Genomic DNA, 24,263 nt, shown 5'->3' on the forward strand with positions numbered 1-24,263 from the left:
GGGGGTGCACGCACCGAGTTAGCGCATTGTCAAAAGCTTATACTGGTACAGTTCCCACTAGAGACTTGGGGCCCTTTACACTGAAGTGAACATGCACATTCAAATATCCATCAGTCTTATGATCAGTAGCCAACCTGTCGTCATGAGCATATGTGTTAATATGTCATAATGCACAGATATAAGAGATAAAAACAAGATATAAAAGGCAGTGATTTTTAGAATAATAAAATATTAATGAAAAATATTTCCTGCTCCAACTGTCAGCTCCAACTTTAAAATCGTTTTTCCCCCATTTAGTTCCCTTTAAAATATATTCAGTAGTATAGGTCCATAAATTGTTATTTTTTCTAATTACTCCCCTTATCTCATCCACTTTGAAAAATACTGCTTTCCTCTTAACCTCTGTTAGCACCTTCCACCCTCCCGCTGTAACTATAATGAGGAGGCATGCTGTGCCTGACCTGTCATCAGCCGTGTCGTGAAAACCTTCCCCACCCCCTATCATACACACTCGAACACATTAACAAACACACACACCGTGTGCCCTCCCCACAGAGTGCAAGTGCGGAGGTCACAAGGCAGGTGGCAGCTAACAAAGCCCTGCGAGGCCAACTCCAGGAGAAGGAGGACAAGCTCCGCCAGCTGCAGGACAAGTTAGTTTCACACCTTTTTCTTCATTAGTCCTTTCTCTTTGTGCTTCCTTCTTACAGTTGCTCCGCAGTACAGCACTTAGTGTTCCCTTTTTCTTTCTGTGTCCATCTCTCTGTCTTTGTCTCTCCATCTCCTGTGTCTCTGTCTGCATATTCGCACATTCTCTGCAGCTCTCATCTGCAGTGTTTGATTCCACCAAGTGGCAGCACTCTGACTGCTGCACTCCACTAAGGCATGCCTCTCCTCTGCATGAATCATTTGTGAAATTATGCATGTTCTCATGAACGGGTGAATAAAAAGGCTGAAGGAATTAATGTGCATGCACATGTGTGCATGTGGGTGTCTTGTGTGTCATGTAGTGTGGTGCTGCTTATGTGGGTAGCTGATGTGGAGTGCTGATCAAAGCAGCGTATTGATTGTTTGTGTGCCGCAGGAGGGACCATTTTGGCCCATGACACTAAAACCCACACAGCATCACTCTGGCCTGTGGGCCACAAGCCCTAATGAGTTACATGGTTCACGTACTGTAGCACTCGCTGCATTACATAGTCAGAATGTATAGCTATAAACAATTCACTCAGGGAAACTGTAGAGATTTGAGCAGTGTTGTGAAAGGCGTACATCATCATTCTGCGTTAGGATCTCATCTTTGAACTGAGAGAAAGGTACAAAGAACAACTTGGCTTTCCTACTTCTTGTTCTCTTTGTCTAGTATGCTGTGTCCTCTGCCTGCCACTCTCAATAATGCATCCAGGGCATGTGTACAATCACAGTAGATATGTGTTTGTGTGTGACCAAAGCGCAGCGGATCACAGCCAGACAGAGCGAACATCCCTCAGCTGAGCTTCCACCACAGCCTCAGCCTCTTGTCACACACTCAGTCACTCATGCACACACGCATGTAACTCACCGTCTCTTCTAGACTACCTCTCCATTTGCCTCCATGGAGGGACCCCTTCTCAGAATGAAAGACATGTCTAGACGTCTCTGAAATATACATCTCAGCACACACACAGGGAGCAAGGCTGCTTCGCCTTAAAGAAGAGAAGGGGGAAAAAAAGAAATGAATTTCAAAGTATACCGGCATGTCCTCAGTCAATATCCGGCACTATGGCCCTGCCTTATTTATGAAGCTGCTTCTTTCATCTTCAGGCCTGTTGTCTATCAGCCACATGAAACGTCCACCCGCACTTCATTCTTAACAACATACACAGAAGTGTGCGCTCTCGTGCTCTCTTACGCACATACGCTTCAGACCACTGACTGTTATCATTACAATGCACGCATGTTTGATGAACAATATTGCCAACAAGCGCAGAACAAAGGGAACAAACGTGTGAGTGATTGGGATATAGTTTGAGGCTCTCTTTCTCTCTTCCCACTAACACTCATAAATAGAGATCACACGCTCCGGCAGAAGCACCATATATCCTCCATTCTTTTTTATCCTCTATTCTTTTTGGGGTGCAGAAGAAGAGAACATCTAAAATAAATGTTGTCGGTCTAATTGCCATTAGCATTGGGGCAGAGGGAGCTGCTGGGGCTCTTATTGCTGCTCTCCGTCTTTAAGTCAACACCAGACAGCCATCTGAAAGGTTCAATATGGGTTTTCTCATTAATGGCCAAATCCATGGGGTAACCAGCCAGCGCGACTTCCCCCCAAAGACCCCCGGCTAGACTCCTCTCTCATTTAATTTAATGTCACTCCAATAGGACAAGCTCACATTTATTTAGCCAGTCTGCCCTCAGGCATTCATCCACCTAGGGAGACAGGGACATTTACTTACACGAAAGCATTTGCTCCAGTGTTGCGTCATCTGTTTATTTAAAACACACAAACCATGATGCGTGTGGGAGCGAGGAGATCCACTACATCTTTGAAATAAAAAAACGGCAAAAACCATTTTAATTAACTGCATCCTTATGATCTTTATTCTATTTGTTCTAATTCCCCAAGGCATAGACAACCATGAAAAATGCCTCATATTTGCCTTTTATGAAAACTGAATAAAACATACTAACATACTGAGCCCATTTAACACAAGGCCTCACTATAATATGGCTGTACAGAATGCTGTAATATTAAACATGTCAATACAGCGGGTTATCGAAATAAGAAGTGACACGTGGCGCATGTTTGCAACGGTTAAGACATGAATAGCTTATAATACAAAGACCTTGCCTCTCTTTAGGGAAGTATTATCAGCACAGTGCAGCAGTACAGTACAAACAAACAACATTTTTTGGAGTGTATTCTCTTCATAATCAGTTCTTCCCAAGCAAAGTCCCCCTGCTGATTTGTTTTTTTTTATGTGACTGGTGTAATGCTGAGCTGAAAATAATAAACATTTAAATATTGATTACAGTCTTTCAAGTAGTGTCACTGCTGATTCAAAATGCCGTTTGTCAAACAGGACTCCCCAGTCACACTTAGTGGGGTATTCCCCGCCAGAGCACTTGTTCTAATATATGCCAGTTAGAATTATATATGCATCCTTATTTCACCCCCCTCCACTTACCCAAGCAGCATGCTAGTGTATTTAGTTGTCATAATGAGCTGTCATGCCTGATGCACTGCATGGGGACACTGTGCCTGCCAGCTTTGTGTGTGTGTGTGTGTGTGTTTGTTCTGCTATGTCAGTGCTGTACATGAGTGTGTGCATGTGCCTCAATGTGAATATCCTTGTAAAATGCATACTAATTTATGCTTTGCGCAATACTTGTGTTTGCCTTTATGTTTGTTTCCAGGATGAGCCACACGGAGAGAGATGTCAACATGAAAAGGCAGCTGGTGGAGGACTTGAAGACGAGACTGAAGTTCCTGCAGGAGATGGAGAAAAGTTACCGCGGACAGGTGGAGGAGCTGGAGAAGAAGGTGCATATAGCACGTCACAGCTGACACAGTCATCATGTGGTCTAGTTAGTTTCATGCTCCTTGGTAGAATGACAGAGAAAACTTGGTATTGTGGTGCTTTAGTGACCATTAATTTTTACTTCATTAATTTGAGGGAAGCTTCAGATGGATGTGTGACTCCGTCCTCTCAACAGGTGAAAACTTTATCAGAGGAGGCCTCCAACAGGAAGGCCCTCATTGATTCTCTGAAGAGGAGACTAAACGTTGCAACCACAGAGAAAAGCCAGTATGAGGCATCCTGTACAAAACTGAAGGAGGACCTGGAAAAAAAGGTAGAAACAGCCACACTGCCAGTTCTCACGAGAATTGAAAATGTTCTATGTTTGGAAACTTCTTTTTTGTTTTAAACAATTTACTGTGGATAGTGACAGTCAAGTTCAGTTCAGTACCCGTATGATTAACTCCTCTATCCCTGTTCACTGACACGCTACTCTGTCATTATTAGTGCTGGGTTGAAAAAATCGATCCGCCGATTTTAAATCGATTTTCATTTTATTTTAAAAAAAATCGATTCTCGCGTCCAAAGATTTTTTTTAATACATTTATATACGTATTTTCCACACTATAAGGCGCACCGGATTATGAATGGCCTATTTTAAAACTTTTTTCATATATAGCTGATGTGCAGACGCTGTGCGCTGAGTTTCAGGAGCAGAAATCACATAAACCACGTTTGATTAATATTTTAATTGGCTATTATTTAGCACGTATCCATATGCGCCAGTAAAAGGATGACGGCACGTAGAGAGTGGAATGCCCTTTACACTTTTACCGCTGTTACTTCGGCCACGCCCCCTGACTACAGAATCGAATCGATTCTGAATCTCAAGAATCGGAATGGAATCGATTCTTGAAATCTGAATCGATACCCAGCCCTAGTCATTATATCAGATCACAGTTTAGTTGTATGTAATGAGTTGGAAGAAAAGAGGTTTCAGCATGAGGAAAGAAGTAACTTCCATTCATGAATCTTTACACTGCAGCTGTACATTTCCAGTCTTCTTCTTACAGAGAGTAAAGAACATTTCACCCTTTTGGATTTTTTAAATGTTTATTGTTGTACAACTATTAATCACAGAAAATGACACTGACACTGATCAACAGAGAAAGACTCAAATGTCAAAGTAAAAACAATCAACAAACTTATTTTGCCTGCTATTTTTCTATACAGGAGCAGCGCATGCATGCCTTGCAGGCTCGTGTTGGAACCAGTGAGCAGGCTTTGGCTGCACTGGAACAGACAGCCACTGAGCAAATGGAGGGATTGACCCAGCAGAGCTCTCACGCCTTGGGCAGGCTTCAGAGACAGCTAGGCCAGGCCTACTCCCAGCTGGAGCAGCTTCATTCTTTCATCAAGGTACTGCACTAAAGGGGCAAGGAATCAAAGGTCATAGGTCAAGAGATGGTCTAGTCAAATCATCTAACTCGCCTTAAACCAATAAGGTGTGGTGTGCCTGCGTGGTCTTCACCTATGAATTGAAATGATATTGTGTGGGTTTCTATGCATAGCACCTGGTCTAAGGTCTGGACTGTCTTTTTCCAGAGTTCCCCAGGCAGTTGTGGAAATACTCATAAGGCTTGCCATTTTCCTCTGAATGAGGGGGTTGCCTGTGAGTGTGTGTGGTGGAGAGGAAGCTCTCTGACTGCTGTTGGCACTGAAAAACAGTTTGAAGTATCCAGCCTTCTTGGAGTTTCTGTTTGGGGTCCTCAACACTAACTTGCCATAGAAACGTGGATCGGGAGGAGCAGCCTCAGTGGAGTTTTGCTGTTGTTCTATTGTGCTAGTCCATAATGAACTCCACGTTGGAGACTAAAATAAAATTAGTGCATACTGTAATTTTACCTGGTCCCAGAACACAATAGACCAATTGTCAATGGACAACTGAACAACCCAGAACTTCATATCTTGGATGATCAAGCAAAAAGTGGACCAGAGCTGTCAACGGATCATCACCTTCTGGTTAGTTGGTGATGGTGGAGGACGCTGTCAGACAGACCAGGTAAAGACAGATTGAGGGTCAACAGGGAGCGTCTGGATGAGGCCTTCTGCAGTCCCAGATCTGAATATTTGGTTAAGGTTTGGAACATAAGTCTTCAAAGCCTGGGTTGATGCTCATGGTTGTGGCCTGAAGATCATCGGTGGCTGTCAAGGCATCTAATGAAGAACTCGATAGCAGACAGGAATCAAAGACACCAGGAAGATTTGCAGTATCTGTGGATGCAGAAGCCAAAACTTGTGTGTGGGAGGAATTGGGGAATGCCATGGAGAAGACTTTTTAATGGCCTTGCAGAAGTTCTGGTATCCTATCAAACCACACTGGAGGGTGAGGCCTGGGGTATTCCTTTTGGCAGGGGTCACTAAGATAGTCAGAAAAGTCTGCATGTTACTATGCTAAAACATCTGGATTGTGTTGGCTGTCTTTGAGGACGTTTTTTCGCCCTGTGATTCGTGGACAGCCCAATTTACCTCCTCAGCTGCAGCCATGGGTGAAATCAACAAGTCAACTGGTGGGTGTCACCAATTATGCTAGCGGTGCACCAGACTGTTGGGCTGTAAACTTAACCTCAACGCAAAGCTTATAATTTCCCCCTTCAATCAACATTTCAGCCCCATGAGGTCCAGGTAGTGATCAAATGAATAACAGCTCCGCATTTGATTGCCAGAACAATATTCCGATGGAGCCCAGGAACCAAGAATTGAAAGGAACCAGTTGAGATAATTCAGGGATTTCACCGGGACGTCACATTGATGCCTCCCTATGAACATACTCTGCGAATGTCCAACTGGGAGGAAACTCAAACCCAGAGTGCACTGGAGGGATCACACATCCCACCTGGTGAGGGCAAACCTCAGGATCCTCCAGGAGCGGCCTGGTCACGTGGGCAGGAGGAAGGACGTCAGCACTACCTTGCTAAGCCTGCTGCCACCTCTATGAGAGTCACATGATGGATGGATGGAATTGCAGCTGATTTGCACTTCCTTTAAATGTATAGAGAGGCACAGGCCACCACTGTGAGAATACTGTGCGCCCAGCGGGAATGGGCCCTATTGTCTTTGTGTAGGTCTAATCCATCACCTTGAGGTGTGTTTGTGTGTCTGTGTCAGTCTACGTGTGTGTCTGGCAAAGACTGATAAAGGCTGTCCATCAACTCTGTTTAGCTGACACCTGCCTATCAAAGGAGGAAAGGGCTTGGCAGAGATAGATAGTGGTGGCAGTGCATCTGCACGCACATAAATCAAGTGGCACATTATGGAAACAGCTTAGTGGCAAATTTCCATTGCCTTTGTCCTCACAAGTCAGAAATACTAGCAGACCTGTCCTTATATGGCTCAGAATTGGAGGTGGATATGTTTTATTTAAACCTTTAGCCTTCATTTTTTCACAACTTCACATTTACGTGGCGAAGGACACATACACGCATGCAGTCTACATGTAACCTAAGAATATAAGCTGCATTGCATGTGAAAGCACACGTATATAGACATTCATAGAAATACAGTTCACGCTCGTATAACTCCTCTCCTCCATTCCCATAACCCTAGGCTGGTGGGGCCATTGTGTTGTTGTTGAGGATTCACATCATTGTTTGTCTCCCCCTGGCTCCTGTGATTCCCTATAAGAACACCAAGCCCTTTGATTGGACTGCCTGACGTCCGGAGGAGATTTACTCTTGTCATGTATTGATCAGGACCGGAGGGCTGCACGTGTGTGTGTGTGTGTGTGCGTGCGTGTGTGTGTGTGTGTATAGATGTGTCTGTGTGTGTCTTTATGAGCTTGTTTTTTTGTTTTTAGTGTGTGTGTGTGTGTGCGCACACGTATTTCTGTGTGGAGATTTTTCTTTATTGTGTGCCAGCAAACCCTTTTGGCCCCTGCACACGCCCCAGGCTGTAAGCACTGCTGTTGAACTGCTAAACAGTGGCCCTGCATGTAGTGACTACTCCACAACACACATACAGACGCAGACACACACACTGAGGAAAGTGAAGAATATTTTGGCTTGTCATTCCTGCTGAAAAGTACACGATTGTGTGGAGTTCGGGTAACATTTTCTCCTTTTTTTTTCTCAGTTTGAATGTGTGAGTATTTTTATAATTCCTTGAAATTTCTCTTGTCTTGGTTGTGAAGAACCCGACAACAATGATGTAACACATTTACTTGGGATTACCTTACAGTATATACCTTTCATATACCCGTTCTGTGAAAGGTGGTTATATAATTAAAACTCACTCATTCATGTGGGGTATGTAAACAATAGCAAACAGCAGTTGTTTTACATCTGTGCCTGCATAATCTAGAGAAATTAAATCATTTTTTCTCCTTCCACTCTGCTCTTCATGTTTTTGAATGGCCCTTTGTGTCCTCGAGTGTGAAGAGGTTCAGAGGTAGCTAGTTATTAAAGAGGATGTCTTTTTGCCGCTCATTTGATCCCCATCTCTATGCCCTAATCCTCGCCCTGCCTAAATTGCCCCTCTGGCAATCGTGATTGTGGTACTCGGCAGGTTAAGAGCTTCAACAAACTCACACAGACACATGTACATACACAGAAGACCCTCCATGTATATTCTTGTATATCTTGTTTGTGCATGCCTGTGTGTGTGTGTGTGTGTGTGAGAGAATGCTTTCATACCCCCCTCCCGCCCTTTGTCTCTCCCAGGGCTGAAAATGAGTGATAAATTCACCCCCTAATTTCTTCCTGGATTATTCCACATGCAGGGTTTAGGTCAATTGAATCTAACCCTTGACTAGTGACAGTGAATATCTATTAGGCCGTAAATAAAAGAATAGGCTGTTCGTTAATGAGCTGTGTATTCCTTCAGGGTAAACACAGCTCTCAGATCACCAAAAGGAGCTAAAGATGTCTCCCTTTATCAGGAAATGGACGATGGTTGTGATTTAGTCTCATCCTCTTTAATCAGCGCCGCTCTGTTTATATTACACCCACCGCACATGGACGTAGTGGCCCAACGATGAAACTGGATCTGACACTCAGATGTAACACAACTAAACTGGTCACACAAGTCCAAAGCACGTGGACTTACTGAGTTGGACGACTGAGAATCTTCATCGACGATTCACACTTTTCTTCTTTTATATTGTATAACAGTTTATACATTAGACTTGTGATTGGGAGTTGAAAAACCAGCGTTTACTATATGAGTCGATTTATATAATCTATTGTTTTCCCATTTCTGTATTTTATCGTTTCTTTTATCTTTGTGGGCTTCATGTAATGTGATCCTGTGGGTTTTCTCACATGACTTTCTGGATGTCTGAGCTCCTCTTGTGTTTGTTTATTTTGTTATTTAATGTTGCTAATAGACAAAAAGCAAGACACGTACTCCAGCTGCAAAGTCTCCAACCACTCACTCAGCACTCTCCGGTGACAGCCGGCACTGGCTTTATAAACCGCACCTGATCCACCCGTGTGAAATTAAGAGAGAGGAGTGGATGTTTGCCGCTATTCAACATTGTTCATGTGTGATTACCCTTGTTACTGTAATGCACTTGAGTGTTTTCTTATATTTGTACTTATGTTTGTTTGTGTGTGCACACACTGTATTTCTTACTTGCTTTGGTTGTATTGTGTGCTGTCCAAGAGCAAGTTGTACTTTTTTTTTGTTTGTTTGCTTTTTGTTTTTTGTGTGCTGCGAGTTCTCCTGTCTCTAGCTCTACCTCATCTGACCATCTATTCCAAGGTCAGCTTTTCAGCAGGCTTACAAGGGAATGATACAGAAGATTATTGCCTCGATCAATAAGCTCAAAATGAAGCAAAGGGGAGTTTACTTTATTGACTTTCTCGTGTACAGTGGCAGTTTTAACATTTAATTGTCTCTCTGTATTTAGAGCAAACTCCCATTTAGTGCCCGACAACTGTGCCATCCCAGGCTTTCCTCGTCTCGCTTGCCATTCACTTGGGCACCATTTAAAACAGCCCCTCATAGCTTAATTATTAACAGTGTTATGCTGCCCTGTTGTACTGTGAGACATTCAGAAAGCAAATAAATAAATGAATGGCTGTATTTTCAGTAGCTCTCTGTCTTTCTCTCTCTGATGCATGATTCTCTGTCTGTGGAGATTTTAGCAAAACTTGGGGTGCGTTTGGTATCAAAGCTGTGTTCCCTCAGCTTTCAATCGACAGGGCAACAAACCCTCAGGTCCACATTCCTACAAGGGAGCTTCAGGCGAAACCGAAGAGAATCTGAGTGTGTCAAACTCAATATTCCTCCATAATGTACTAGGCCTCTCTGGCGCATGCTTGATCAATTTCATTTATTCATCTGCCAGGCAGAGCGATCCCTCTTGTTTTTCTATATCCATTTCATCATCCTCTTCTTTTTTTATTCCTTCTTGTCCTCCCCCTTCAGGCCCTGGCCAGTGAAATACTTTTAGACGTTCAAGAGGTCAAACAGCAGTTGATGAAGAGGAGGAGGTTGAGGCAGGCCAGCGCTGTGGCAGCAAAGGGCGGCCTCTCAGCCAAGTCCATGATCAAAGCCAAGTCCATCGCTGCCTCCATCCTCAATATGTCAGAGAATGATCTTGCAGATATAATGGAGACTGACCAGGTAAGGCCAAGGGACCGTGGGTCAGCATTTCATAGAAATGCTAACTTGAGGATCTATATCAAGTAAAGATTATGCCCAGAGGACTCAGCATACCTATAATAGATTTTCTGTGCTGCAAAATTTCGAAACATCCGAAAAGTTTTCAGGGGGTTTTGCTTAGTGATTGCACCAGAGGACTAGGAAAGACATTATATCATCAATATCAGCTTGTAGCTTTGAGCATCTTCTTTGTCAATTGCAACTAAATGAAGTGCAAGGAGCTACCACAACTTTGGCCCATCCTCTGGGAACAGATACTGTACATGGTGGAGAGAGGAGGAAATATGGAGGAACTGAAGCCGCCTGTTCTTCTTCATTTCACCTATTTCTAAAATCATTAAGTCATGCTGGAAATCTCTGCTTCTGTCTGACCCTCTCTTATTGATGGCTAGATAGATCTTGGCAAGTAAGCAAGTTTGAAGACCAAGTGAAGGTGTACCACACACCAAGGCATGTCACTAAGAGGTTGGGAAGTTGCAGTGCAATAGAGAAGGATGTGGCTTCACGTCTGAAGTCTGTGTTCTTGCTCTCGACAAGATCAAAAACCTGCCAACACCTGCAGCACCTGTCAAGTGATATAAGATTTAATATGGCACAAGTTGAGTAAGTGCAACTCTTTTCTTTCAGCCCAAAGCAGTCATTGAACTGAAAATCTTTGCTATTGACTGTTTCCCACGTGCAAAAGTATGGAGTTTCGCACTCTCTTCCAACTTGGTGGGTCCTATCTCTGCCATAGATCATAGCCAGCCATGTCATCAATTAGCAACCCCATGTTACAATCAACCTCCCATCCCTTGGGACCAGCTCCCATCTATCACAAGATGAGAGAGGGCGTACCGGGCACTTACTCACACTTGAAACCAATTTTAGCCCTTTGCAGCCCAGCTCCACCCAGGAGATGACAGGGAACACTTTCTCACTTGACGAAAAGTCGCCCTCATCAGAGCTGAAACCTCAGTGGGTGAAATCACTCTTCCCTCCTCATCACTTTGTTTGCTCTGTCCTATTAATGGCTGCTAATGACAGGCTGTTTGGTGCCTTAACGTGGTGGGTGTGTGTTTCCTGTTTTGTTAATTGAACAATTAACGCAGCGCTGCCAGCGGATTATAAATGTGTCGCAGATTGAGGTTAACACTGTGAGTGTGATCATGTGTTACTGAGTGTGATTTGAATGTTGGAAAGGGAGCCCAAGAGGGAGTTTGTTTCTGTACATGCATCAATCTTTGTGTTGTGTCATGGAGAAACAAGTGCACTCTATGTAAACTAGCTCAGACTTAGCCACGCTTCAGCTGTGCATTAAAAAAAATGGATCTGTGGTTCATGACTGTCCACCATCTGAGCTGTTTGTGACATGTAGTTGCCTCATTGTCGAAAAAAGTTTCCAGAGATGAAGTTTCATAATTTGAGAATTGTCAGCCCCCCCCTCCCCACCACCACCACTTCACTCTAGAGATGTACAGAGCTTTTGAAAAACCTTTGTATATTGTATGCTTTTCTTTGGACTTGAGGACATGACATGAGGTTATCAGGTTGCTCCAGTAGTCTTCAACAAGTCCAACAGATAGCAAGTGTATTCATTTATTCACTTGGTTGTGTGATACCAGTGTGCTGAATGAGAGCTCAGGGCTCAATGGGGTTGCTTTTACTTTTCAGTTTTACTTTTAAATGAGAATACTCCATTGCTAACATAGCTACTTTTCTTTAGTTTGGCAGATTTCTCTTGTCAACAAGTTTTTTCTGAAGTCTTTAACATTGTAGGGCCCCGCTACTTGGTTTTGAAATCAATGCATTTTTGAATTTCAGGCGTATCAAAAAAAAATTTACTGAATTATTTCTGGTTGTGGTTATATTTTAGGAGAATTTTGGGAACACATGGCCTTCGTGTAATGACCATCTTTTTCCAAAGCTGCATATTTTCTTTCCTCCAGAGCATTAGTCTTGGTTTGTTGATTTGTCCCAGAAAAAAAAATCTGAGCTTTAGCTGGAGTTGTTTTACTGAACAGAAATGCATTTGTGACAAGGCTGTTTTCGCAGCTGGGTCTGTAGTTACAGACAGCACAGCATCGAACGTGAGAGAACCCTTGTTTTCAGCCGTTTCACGGGAAAGGGGAATTTGTTCACCTGTTTTATATAATTTTTAATTAATTTTCAAAGCGTTTATAAGTCATACAGGTGCTTCCTTACACGCAAACACACACAGAATCAATGTAATGTATGTGCATAGATGCAAAGAAGGTGTGTAATTGGGCTCAAACATAACAACTCAACACATACTTACACACATGTATCATAGTGCACACTATTATTTGCCTCTATCCATTCCATAGTGTACAACAGAGGACCAGAGAGAGCCGAGCAGCTCCAGGCTCCCAGGGCAACTTGTTGTGGATTTAATGATCCAGAGGTAATAAGGCTATAATTGCCAGGCCAGTTTGTTTTGCGCCTAATGTTTGATGGAGGGGCAATGCTTTGTTATATATCTACCAAGGAGTGGACAAGCACAATCACTCTCACACACTGCGTCCACCCCTGTGGAAGGCTTGAAAGCAATAGTCACATAAGCACACATCACACCCCACCCCTGAAATCAGCCTAGACTCCCGCTATCACCAACAATCACACATGCGGGGTACCAGGAAGCAGGGAAACACCAGGGAGAAACACATGCTTAATCCAAATGTCCACACTCCAAACCTGGGGAGCGGGCCCTTAAACGTCCCAGCCGGCTCACAGAGTATCTTTCTGAATAGTTCTGAATTTTGTCCAGAAGAAAGGGAATGTGTGCTTCTCAAAAAAAGGCACATGGCTTTGTTCAAGTACAAAAGTTGAAAAGCCTTTATTGCTGTGGCTGCATCATTAAAAACAAGCTCCACATGCATCGACCTCACAAGAAAACTAGTGAAAAACCGTACACAGATGGATTTTCTCTTTTCTTTTATGGTGCTGAATTTTCTTGACATTTGGGAATTTATGCAGCATGTGTGCAATGATTCATATGTGTCTAATCATTAATATGCACAGTACAAGTTCCCATGAGTTAGAATATCTTAATTAATTAATTTTCTCAGTTGAAGCTCCTCAAGTTCACAGGTGATCAAATCATTTTCTTAGCTGGATTAAAGCCAATTTTTGCCTGTTATATTTCCAGTAATATTGGGCGATCTACTAAGCTCTTTCTGTTAAAGTCAACACTCGAAGCAGACTCCATCAAAGTTCACATAAAGTTCATCCCTTGCGAACTTGTGGCAGTGGACAGCCTTGGACAGCCCTTGCCACCTCCAGACTTCACAAGACTGTGCCCGTTAAATCCTCCAGTCTGCAAGCGCAGGGACTTTAAGATTCAGCCTCACACACTTCCCCCGCCCCCCTCCTTGCCCTCCCTGTGTCCCTGCGAGGCAGTGCGAGGCTTGTCACATCATTTGGAACAGCAACACCTGGGGCTTGAAGGAAAGAGGAACGCATTAGTGCTGAGGTGTGCATGGCCATGCAGTTGCTCTTCTCCCATCATCATTAGTAGTAACAAGGCTGCCACTCTGTTAGGTCTTTATACATGAGTAGCATGCAAACCAAATACTGGCATAACCTGCCACTGAGTCTCCAGAGGGCTTCGTCAAGGTCCTGGTTGTGTGATGCTACAATTCTGCCCTCAAGCAGGAGACTCGTAGAGGCCAGTGTTAAGATACAGCAGCAGGTTTTCTCTGGAAACATTAAGTATACCTCCAGCAAGATTCACTTGAAATTTTGCATATTTTATCTACATACAAAACACGGAGATTCCAAGGGTTTATTGTAGCATGATTTCTGTCACCATGTGTGTCCACATCCTGTCATATATTTGCTGTTATGTTTGCAGGAGACAGATGCCCATTCAGAGAGTCTAAGAGACCGGGAGTGGCTGGACCACCTCAACCATATCCTTCAGCAGAAGGTCAGGCTCACACATCTGCAGTAATGATCACACTCATTCCTGCACATATACACAGGGATGAGAACTCATGTGCAAGCTGTTAGCACCTACCCTAAAATAATTATTCAGCCTAACACAGCTCTTAGTTGAGGTGTAGATTTTTGTAGAACTGCTGTTTTCTGGACCGTCAAAAAGGTCACTTAGTGAATTGGCAGAAAGTTTTCTGTTTTAAGGTTATGGTAACAAAAATAGATTAAAATGAGGCAGAGCGGTACTTTTTCAAACACAGCAAATTCTCAGAGACATGCAAAAAAAATTCCACTGGGACTATGATCTATATTGTTTTATGTAAGTTAAAAGGATAATTGGTTATCAATCCACCTCCATTTCATTGGTCATTTACTTAGCGTCACAGTGAAAACTGAAAGGGTAGAAGCATGTATTGAACATCATAACAGAGATACAGCACTTGCCTTATTTCATTGAAGAAAATAATTACACACTGTCCCAACATAAAGACTTTTTTTTTTTTTTGCGGTTGGGTATAGCCTTGATTTTCCAAGCTTGATCTCTGAATGTTTGCATTTCCATAACGGTTGGACGGTTTTGTCTGTATACCTCCGATAGCAAATATTTTAGTTATAACATTGAAGATCTGCTGCTTTGTTAGTCTTCAGCATAGGAATAATTGGGCACCAGTTTCACCCAAATACATTAAATGGAGGATGAATTTTAGTTCCCATCCCAATGTGTCCTGCTCCAGGCTCTGCAAGAAAAAAAAAAAAACAGTGATGCAAAAAGATAAAACAAAGAAAAGCAACTACATCCTCGCTGTGTGAGTCTTTGTGTGCACAGCCACTCATCTGTGAGTGCTCTGCTGGAGCTTTACTCGAGTGCTGTCAACGTCTGCTCGCTGTGATATGTGTATGATTGAGAGTGTCGAGTGTGTGTATGTGTGTCTCGTCTGTGTTCTTGTCAGCGGCTGCCGCAGGCACTCATGCGTCGCCTCCGCACCACGACACACACCAGACACTGTTCTCTTGTTCCCCAGATCTTCTTCTGACCTTTCCACCTTCCTCTCCCCCTCCCACACTAACACACACACACACACACACTCAACACTCTACTGAATCCATGTTTTTCCCTTCTAGCTGGACAGCTCTCAGTCCCTGTTCTCTGTCTCTCTCTGCCATCCTCCACTGTCCTGCATTCCTCTCTCTCTCTCTCTCTCTCTCTCTCTCTCTCTCTCTCTCTCTCTGGCTCAGACCCCGAGGCAGCTTGTTAGTGGGGAACTAAATATTGATTTGGCGGGCCTGTCGATGCCAGGAGAATGAGCTAGTGTCCACCAGAGACCTCGGCACCGGCAGCCTGCTATCGACGTTTTCCGTGGGCAGAACAGGGGTGGTGGAAGGAGGGGTGGCTGGAGATGGTGTGTGGAGTGGAGGAGGAGAGGAGCGGAGTATGACAAGGCTGAGACTTGCCCCCAGGTCCCGTTGGGGACCGCTGGGACCTCCGCAGTCATCCCCCCTCACTGCAACAGACTTTTTCTATCCCCTTTCAAGTCCATCTTGTTCTGCTTTTTTGTTTATTTATTTATTTCTCGTTTTTTCCTCTTCTCTCTGTCTCGTGGTTTCCTCTCGTCTGATTTTTAAAAGCATGCTGTCGTATCAAGGGGACGCCAGACTCTGTCTCTGCCTGTGTCTCTCATATTTCTGTCTTTTTCTGGATCACGCTTGCTAAAGGACCAGAGAGAAGGGTCTATGAACACACTTTTAGCACCTGTCTGTAGCGTAGATCTCCTAATTTGATAAAGGTGCTATCATAATGTGCCTGTGCTGCACATGGGAAGTGAGCCTTGTCTTAGTGAGGGAACGCACGTGAAGAACTCTCGTACTGTGCACCTTCACTGCCTTTCTACTCTCTGTCATAGCTTATGAAAGGCTCACCAAGCAGAACATCTGTGAAGTGGAATGGCCTGGCCTGTCACCCCGCCTGTGACACTAATAACACACTCCCCTAATAGTGATATGATCTTACACCCGAGCTGCACTCACACTCACACACACACACACACACACACACACACACACACTTCTTTGGATTAAAAAGACACAGAGACAGAAATAGACCCGGCGAAAGGGAAGATGAGAGCGAGATCCATGTCCTTAACAGGCTGGCTGTCACTGAAAGAGGATGAGGATGTGTCGGTGTGTGTGTGTGTGTACATATGCGTGTGTGCATGTGCACTCTCACGACAGCCTCATCTTGTCACTGTCAGTGCCTAATGGAGCTGCCAGTGGGACAGCACTTTATTATCTCAGTGGCCCTGTCAATAGCAAACCCATCACTCACTCTGAGTGTGTGTGTGTGTGTGTGTGTGTGTGTGTGTGTGTGTGTGTGTGTGTGTGTGTGTGTGTGTGTGTGTGTGAGAGTATCTATGTGTGCGTCTCTGTGTGAGGGCCATTGTTCGCCATCACTGTCATGTGCCGCCACATGTCAACATAACAAGAAAGAGAGACACCCACAAAACACCGGCAAACTGTGCTGCAGGAATAGAGAGACGCGACCGTGAGTGCGTTGAGTTACTGCTCCCTTCATGCCAAAGAAGTGGCATACATTTCTGGAGCCCCCTCACCGCCGCCCCGCATGTCCACTCAAAACCAAATGAAACATTGCATTCATTTCCTCGTCTCTCACCTCCACTGGTGAGTTAATGAAATCAAACCCTATGCCTCTCAGTGGAGAGCCACCGTAAGCAGCGCTCCGTAGCCAGGATCGAGGGACGGTGCTATCTAATAATCATGAGCAGGCCAGGGGGTGTGCTGTATGGCTCCACTGCAACCCACCATGAATAAGGCCAGCAGAGAAGATGGAGTGTCCATGTGGGCCACGGGGTCCAGGCACCGGCCCGGGGAAGCATTGATTTAATTGCCTTTGGTTTATTTGTGGAGTCCTAATTATTGACTGGAGGTAGAATTTAATGGGCCAAGTCTTTATGAAGACAGGGAAATGACTGGCTTCTGCTGCTGGCCAATAATGAACAGGAGGAGCATGTGCATGCAAGCGTGTGCACATGCATGCAAACACACATGTTCCCTCCAGATCATTTTTCACACTCATTTTGTGCACGCACGTACCCATCTCAAGCCTCATGACAGCATAATAACATTTAAAAAGTCATTGACTCTGTTGATTTCTTTATGAGAGGACAGTGGTTTGTTTTACTGGTATGGGGTGCCGCCGAGGGCCTGCTAATATTTACCTCACAATCACACCCGGGGGAGACTTACGGGCATCACTTCTTATCAGCCTCCAAACTATAACAAGCAGGTGAACATTACATTAAGACAGTGGCAGAGACAGGCCGGGCCAATCTGGACTGGACTTGTTATAAAACATCAGAGGCGTTTATGGATGGACTGCAGAGCTGGAATCGTTCTTGTAATTTCAAACCCTTATCGAACTTTGGGGAGGGGTCCCTGTAGCTCGTAGCTACAACGGGAAATGGCTTCATTTATCTAAAGTTAAAGAACAGACTTTATTCGTGCCATTTCTTGTCAAAGTTGCTCACCATATTGGCACTTCCATAGGGCATTACATCATTAGCCCTCAGTATTAAACATATCAAAGGCTCGATGCCTGGCTGTGCTAATGTACTGAGAAAGTTTTCTATTGTTGTCAGTGCTGTGAGGGCGAGGGGTAGCGTATTGTGTTGTGTGGCTCATTATGCCTCCATAATGACAAGGAACCGCTCTGAGTACCACACTTCTCTCCGAAGGAAAGTGACTCTAATTAAGCCTCATTTAATGATTGCGCTAATTAAATCAGCCACTCTTTTTTCGTCTCTGTTAGCGTGTTTGTATGTGTGTGGAGGGGACTCGAGCCGAGCCTTTGTACTGTAAATATGTCACTGGAACAGTGGTGGGGACTGGGGAGGGGGCGCTCCCGGGAGGAGACTGGCATTAGAGTCGTTGTTATTGCCAGAGCTCGCTGTGACGTTTCCCGTATGATCGACTTGCATTTAAATGCAGTAAAAACAGCAGATGCAGCTTGTAGGTCCTTAACCATTAAACTGTTGGGGTGATTACTGAAATGGGCAAACTACACTAAAGCAAACAGCACACTTCAGGAGACTGGTTGAAATAGGCCAGGTGAATAATCTTATTGTTCTTCTTGAGTCATGATGCTGTTGTGGAGCTTTAAGGCTACTGCCAGTCTGATTGTACCCAGGGGTCGCCTTCTGAAGCATCATGGGCTTTCCCTTTGTAAGTTAGCACAGAAAGAGACTTTGTGATGAAAGTAGACAGTTCCTCACTGAATAGATGACCCGATGTGTTGAATTCCCTCATGGCGAGTCAGCATTGAAAGGCAACAATTCTTAGCACCTTCTTATTTTGTATGTGACAGTTTGCTGCAGGCACAGCCACTTTTGTTGATTGTAACTGCGTCCCAGTACATTACCTCGGCCAATGAGCCTTGCAGTTAATCACGGGTGTGCTCTTGATTGCTGAATTCTACCTAAAGGTTGCATCTCTTTTTTATGGATATCACCTTTCTAAATTTATACACCGATTGTGCCTGAATCACCTCATTTTCACACCTAATGAGTAAGAACCTGAAACAAAGACCCGGTGCTTTCCTGTGTTTAATCTAGGGTGTATTTAGGTCAGATCCCTAACAAATGCATGTTGTGCAATGAAATGATGTTTCCAAACAACGTATCAAGAAAAGGAGAGATTTTTAATTACAGTATTTGTGGCCCCAAGTGTCCAATTCCCTTTCATATCAGTCTCTAGTGGCCTAAAGGGGAGAAAAGAGAGGGATCTGCTCCGCTGCAGGGGTAGGTAATTACGAAGGAGAGGGAGAGAATAGGCTCATCTGTGTTTTAGTGATTTTCTTACCTGAGCCCCTCTTTGCAAATGTGACATATTCATTATCGGAGATAATCAAATGCAAGACTTTTTAGCGTGGTGCCTTTGTGCTCGGGCCTTTTTTTAATCTATTTATCATGCTGTTGTTGTTGTTATTCCCCCGTTTGATAAATTTGATTTTCAAACAAAAGTGAGAAGATCAAAGATCAAAGAGCTGTTTTTCCCTCTCTGTGATAAAACTACTGTAACTACTTCTTCTCCCTCACCTTGAGTAGTGGCCTAGATTGGAGACGGCTCACCAGCCAGGGACAAAGATTAATCACAGGAATCTTCAGCACTGTGAAAACGCTCCTGTCGCACCAGTCAGATTTAAAACCTTACTGTTTTGCAGTTATTATGAAATTAACCAGCAGTGTATATCCTTGTTTATTATAGTATAAATATAAAAACTGTATATAAGTTATGATGATGTTACAGATATACAGGTAGACACTCAAATTCTGCTTCTATAGTATGAAATTATAGTTAAATTAAGCACCAGCATTTACCTTATTATACCCAGTTATTACAGTTATATTGATGAGGTGGTAAACTAGTGAATAACTGAGAAAAAAAACACTCAGTCCCTGGCAAGTTTGGATGATTTGCCCCCTTGTATCTCTTTTAGGCTGCCTGATTCCCCCTCCCTCTTCATTCCTACTCATTTAGATATCCAGCAGCCTGACACAATCTTTACAACCACTCACAAATTGGACCCTTGGAAATAATTGCACTAACCCGTTCCGAGGGAGAAGACAAAAGAGCCAGAATGATCGATCTTTTAAGAAAGAGAGAAAAAAAAAAGTTGGTATGTGTGGTGCCACTGCCAGACAATGGTCACAGGAGTGCTGCAACTTTGAGCTGCTCCTCGCCTTGAGGTGTGCCCCAGGCTGTAGAATAGCAATGCCATTTAATTGGCTCATAAAAACACCTTTTGCTTGCAGCCCCTGTCCTTGTCTCCACACACACACACACACACTCACTCTCTTACACACACACACTTGTCAGTGTCTGTGGCTTTACGTGTCAGTTCATCTCTGAAACATGTTCATGAAATCATACCAAGACAAAAGGTCTCCTCTGCAGGGCCTGTTGAATAGTAATGGATGCGAGTTAGCATGGCTTAATGCAACAGTAGCTTTTTTAGTGTTGCCAAAGGGGACAGGGTCTCTTGCAAAGCAGCGGCTGTGTTGCTGGTGCTGGCTAGCTCTGCCAAAGGGGACAGGGGCCCAGCTAAATCAACTGTAGCATAACATTAGCGCCAGTTCCCTAACAGCGCCTTAAGCGGCCCATGGGATCCAGCAGAGCAGCTGCATCACAGCTCACCTCCAACCGTCCTGCAGGGTATCGGTCCCCAGCAAACGTGGCAGGTAGATGAAAGGGAGCGATAGTCCCGTTTGTGGGCCCGTTTGTGGGCCCGTGTGCGAGCGCTTGTGTTTCCCTCTGCCACAATCTGCTGATGTGAGTCACACACCGTAGGGAGATGAATCAGAACGAGAGGTATTTTATCAAACGCAATGCAATCATTTATCAACCAGGAGACCTAAAGTTCTCTCGCTGCACTTGGTGACATGCATCAGATTTAATGAAGATGTTGGTGCCGTCGTGCCTGTGCTCATACGTTACACAGTTTTTCTGCTTTTGATTTCTCGTGAATGAATTGAGACGGGCTCTGCCAGTGGTTTAGGGGTTAAGACGCCGACCATGAACTGCAACATCCCGCGTTCACGTCCAGCTTTTGCATCCTCTTTCCCTCATGTCCTGTCATCTCTCCACTGTCCTTACAGATAGGAGCTCTTTCATAGTTAAAACATCTGTTTTTGACTTAAATTTCACCCATGTTAGCTTTATCTAGATCATGTTTACCTGTTAGTGTTGTTTACACATATTCCCATATCGGTACTTTTAATGATCCAGTCTCCCTCTTTGCTGTCCCATGGAGCCTTGCGTTGTGGCTATGTCTCTATTTTAGTGGGTTTGTTTGCATAGTTAGTGGCTCTAAGTGCAATTAGCTGATTAGGAAATTGTGTGTATGCGTGTGCGTGCGCTCCTGTGAATGTGTGTGTGTGAGATGCAGAGAGTGAACTCTCCCAGGGGGGCCGAGGCAGAGGGAGATGTCTCAGCAGTTACTTCAGTGTAGTGGTTCTCTGAGGAATAGCGCGGCGTGTTTGATGCATCCAGTGCTGCTGGAACTAACTCCCCACTGCACACATGCTCAAGTGCACACACACACACACACACACACACACACACTTCCTGGCACACTGGGCCTTGTGTTCCCTGCTCCTGTTACCTTTAATGAAGAGGAGAGAGGTGTCAGGGGGCATGGGGACTGCCCGTGTTTTTGTGAGTTTCTGAGGTTCTCACCCTCCAGACGTATTGGAAATTGATAAGATGATGGTTTCAAATCACATCACAGTCCTTTGCCGTGTCCTTCAAACATATCAGCTGCAGGCCTAATTCCTATATGTGCCGTGAGTTTGTGCTAATCGCTTCAAAGCAACACGATACCTCGTATTCCCAGATGCAGATGTTATTCAGTAAAGTTTGTTATAGCGCTTCAGACTTGTGTCAGCCAGTTTCTCTGTGCATGTTTCAATAGCTTATGTTTTCACATTCTCTTTTAAGAGATAGAGAGAAAGATTTTATGATATTGAAGTCACTATTTTCAGCTTGGCCAGTCCACTTCTCATCTCGTGCCATGTGACTTGGGAAATTGCTCGGGGAATGGATTTGTTTCCCTCGCTTGCAAAAGGCTGCACATAAGTTGAAGTGAATATTTATGGGTGATCCAGTATGAATTCCTGCCTTTGATCAGGCGCCCTAATGACCATAAAATCCTTGTGTCGATTCAGAGGAAAAACAAAATTAGCCAGAACTCTGGGGAGAAGCCTGTCCACCTCTTTATTTCCAGATTTCCAAACACATATAGAAAGTTCCTTCATACTCAACCTCTGCAATCCTGTATGATTAAGTGGACATCGATTCTCATCGTCTTACCTTCCCAGCATTGATTCAATCCATTAGAAACACAACAATGCTGTAACTGTCCCTAGTGATGTTTTAATTATGCCTCGAGGCGTGTCTGCTGAAGAGTGATCAACTTAAGCCTCTGGGGGAAGCATCGTGTCTCTTCACCCCATCAAACAGAAGGCAGTGCCTGCCGTGTTCCTGTAAGCAAACAGTCGGTTCACATTTTTTCAAGTCCGGCCTTAAACACCTGTATGTACATTAAAAGACTTATTATTTCCCCTGTCCGTAAAAAAAGAGATCCCTTTTCTGTAAGGCCGAAGCTTAAATGAGGCTTCAGCTGTCAGTTTGTTAAATCAAGAGTGGATCATCCAACGTTGTAGCCACAAAAAGAGATAACAGTTACACACAGAATACACTGATGAGTTTGTTTACTTGACTTGAAAAACCCACAAGGTGAATGACTAACATCTTATTAATTTAGAGGAAATTTCGAGGTGAATCCTTCTGCTCTTTTACCTTCACATGATTAACTCACGTTAGCAGAAACTGTATTGTTCGAGTCTTTTATTCAGTATAATATATGTCAATAGGAAATATAAGAAAATGCTATTAATGACAACTTGAGTGGTCTTGGCTAGCACTAGTGCAGTGGATTTTGTCGATGAAGATGAAGAACTGTTTAAACGTACATATGTGAGTGCTGCTTTAAGACCTATCCTGTAATTCTTGTGGTGCATCATTGTACCACTGATCGAGAGTGGAAGCGTGGGAAAAAGAATTGAATTATGTGTTGAAACTGCTGCTGTGTTGCCTGTTTTGTGGATTTCTTTGTCAAATCACTCAACATGGACGGTCCCTCAAAAGTCTGACGAGTCCTCAGGCCCCAGCTGAGCTTCTGTTGTTTCACAAAGCAGCAAAAAGGCGCTCTGAAAAGCTGCCAGGTGTCAAAAATCTGACTTTTTTTAATAGTGGTGCATTTGTGTGTTTTCCTCATTTTCTCTAACCCCTTCTACCACCGCCCCCACACCCTTTCTCTCTCCTTCCCCTCCCCTGCAGATCCCCTCTGCCGGCCAGCTAATGGAGGCTGTGCGCGTGAAGATGAAGGAGAGGAAAGTGCTGACAGAAGAGCTGGCCACGCTCACAACACCAGTCAGCGAAAAAGCCTGACTCCCTGGGCTGAGGCTGGGAAAACTGTCATCCTCTCCTTTTTCTCCCTCCCTCCTCCTCTCCCTCCCCGGTTCCCGCTCAGTGGGAGTCGGGCTGAGCCAAGCTGAGCCGGGGCAGCACAACCAATATTTGTGAGAAAAGCGCTGTCGACTCACTCTGGGCCACTGGCTCAACGCAGCAGCCCGGCTTTTGTAAATGAGCCCTCGACATCTGTGTTAGCGCTCAGCGCACTATGTCTATCAGACAGGGCCCTTTAGCGCCAAGCTAATTTACAGTGCAGCCACTCTCCCCCACTCTCAACGCAGACCCGGGGTGATAAGGCAAATGCTTACGCTAATGTTTAAGTTAGACTTTTTTTTTCTAACTCTCTTTTACCTCTCCCCCTAATTTATTTGGCACCTCAAGGACCTTAGGGTGCAGGGACTTGACCTAGCAATGCCAAGTCGACACTTTGAGAAAGTCAAGAGTGCAGCAGCGAGCAGAATATTCAGTGTAAGAAGGTAAATCCATTTATCAGGCCTGATCCTGATACCACGCTGCTCTTACTGTGATCAAAACTTGCTCAATTTTATCAATCGAATACACTGCAAGTATTTATTTCTGAAGGAAATTGAAGTTGTTATAGCTTCTACTCTGTAAGTCTTCAATCTGTTGATAATTTATTAGCTACTTTCAATAGTTGAAACCGTCTTCTTAATTTCTAAATAAAAACCCACGTTATGTATTTTTGTCTACAGTGTTTTGTCGTCAATGGCTTCATTATGGTTGTGAATTTCACGGTCAGCTTCCACATCTAAATGGTTTCTTGTATTTTGTTCATTCCAGCAGTTCAAAGCACTGTAAGTCAGTGTGCGATGGTGGCGGAGGGCGCTCTGGTGGACAGCAGGGTTCACACGCCTCTCTCATGATTGACAGCTGACTGTTGGCATGGTTCCTGTCTGTAACAAGTGACCCCCGCTGTTGACATCATTAACAAGGGTCCGCATGGGCACACAGCACAGCACCGGGGTGCATTAGAGGAGGTGTTCCATCCTTGACATAGCTACCTTCAACCCCTTTTATCCTTTTCCCTCTCCCTTCCTTCTCTTATTATTCATTTTGAATATTAAACCCTGATCTCGGTCTCCTCTGTCCTTG

At 44.2% G+C, this 24,263-nt stretch overlaps 1 protein-coding gene across 2 annotated transcripts in view; it reads left to right on the forward strand.

The window, feature by feature from the left end:
• The window catches only part of cntln (centlein, centrosomal protein), an 84,437-nt gene that overhangs the window by 57,903 nt on the left and 2,271 nt on the right, over nucleotides 1-24,263 (forward strand). Inside the window, exons 21-27 of one of the 2 annotated variants that reach the window (XM_041933208.1) lie at nucleotides 556-653; nucleotides 3,400-3,526; nucleotides 3,700-3,837; nucleotides 4,737-4,922; nucleotides 9,933-10,130; nucleotides 14,023-14,097; nucleotides 23,016-23,810. In XM_041933208.1, the coding sequence (XP_041789142.1) occupies nucleotides 556-653; nucleotides 3,400-3,526; nucleotides 3,700-3,837; nucleotides 4,737-4,922; nucleotides 9,933-10,130; nucleotides 14,023-14,097; nucleotides 23,016-23,126 (933 nt within the window). In that variant the 3' untranslated portion in view covers nucleotides 23,127-23,810. Of the gene's footprint in view, nucleotides 1-555; nucleotides 654-3,399; nucleotides 3,527-3,699; nucleotides 3,838-4,736; nucleotides 4,923-9,932; nucleotides 10,131-14,022; nucleotides 14,098-23,015; nucleotides 23,811-24,263 lie in introns of those variants that run through there. The other variant, XM_041933209.1, reaches the window with a different exon arrangement.

The sequence above is a fragment of the Chelmon rostratus genome, chromosome 3 (assembly GCF_017976325.1).
Source record: "Chelmon rostratus isolate fCheRos1 chromosome 3, fCheRos1.pri, whole genome shotgun sequence".
Lineage (NCBI taxonomy): Eukaryota > Metazoa > Chordata > Actinopteri > Chaetodontiformes > Chaetodontidae > Chelmon > Chelmon rostratus.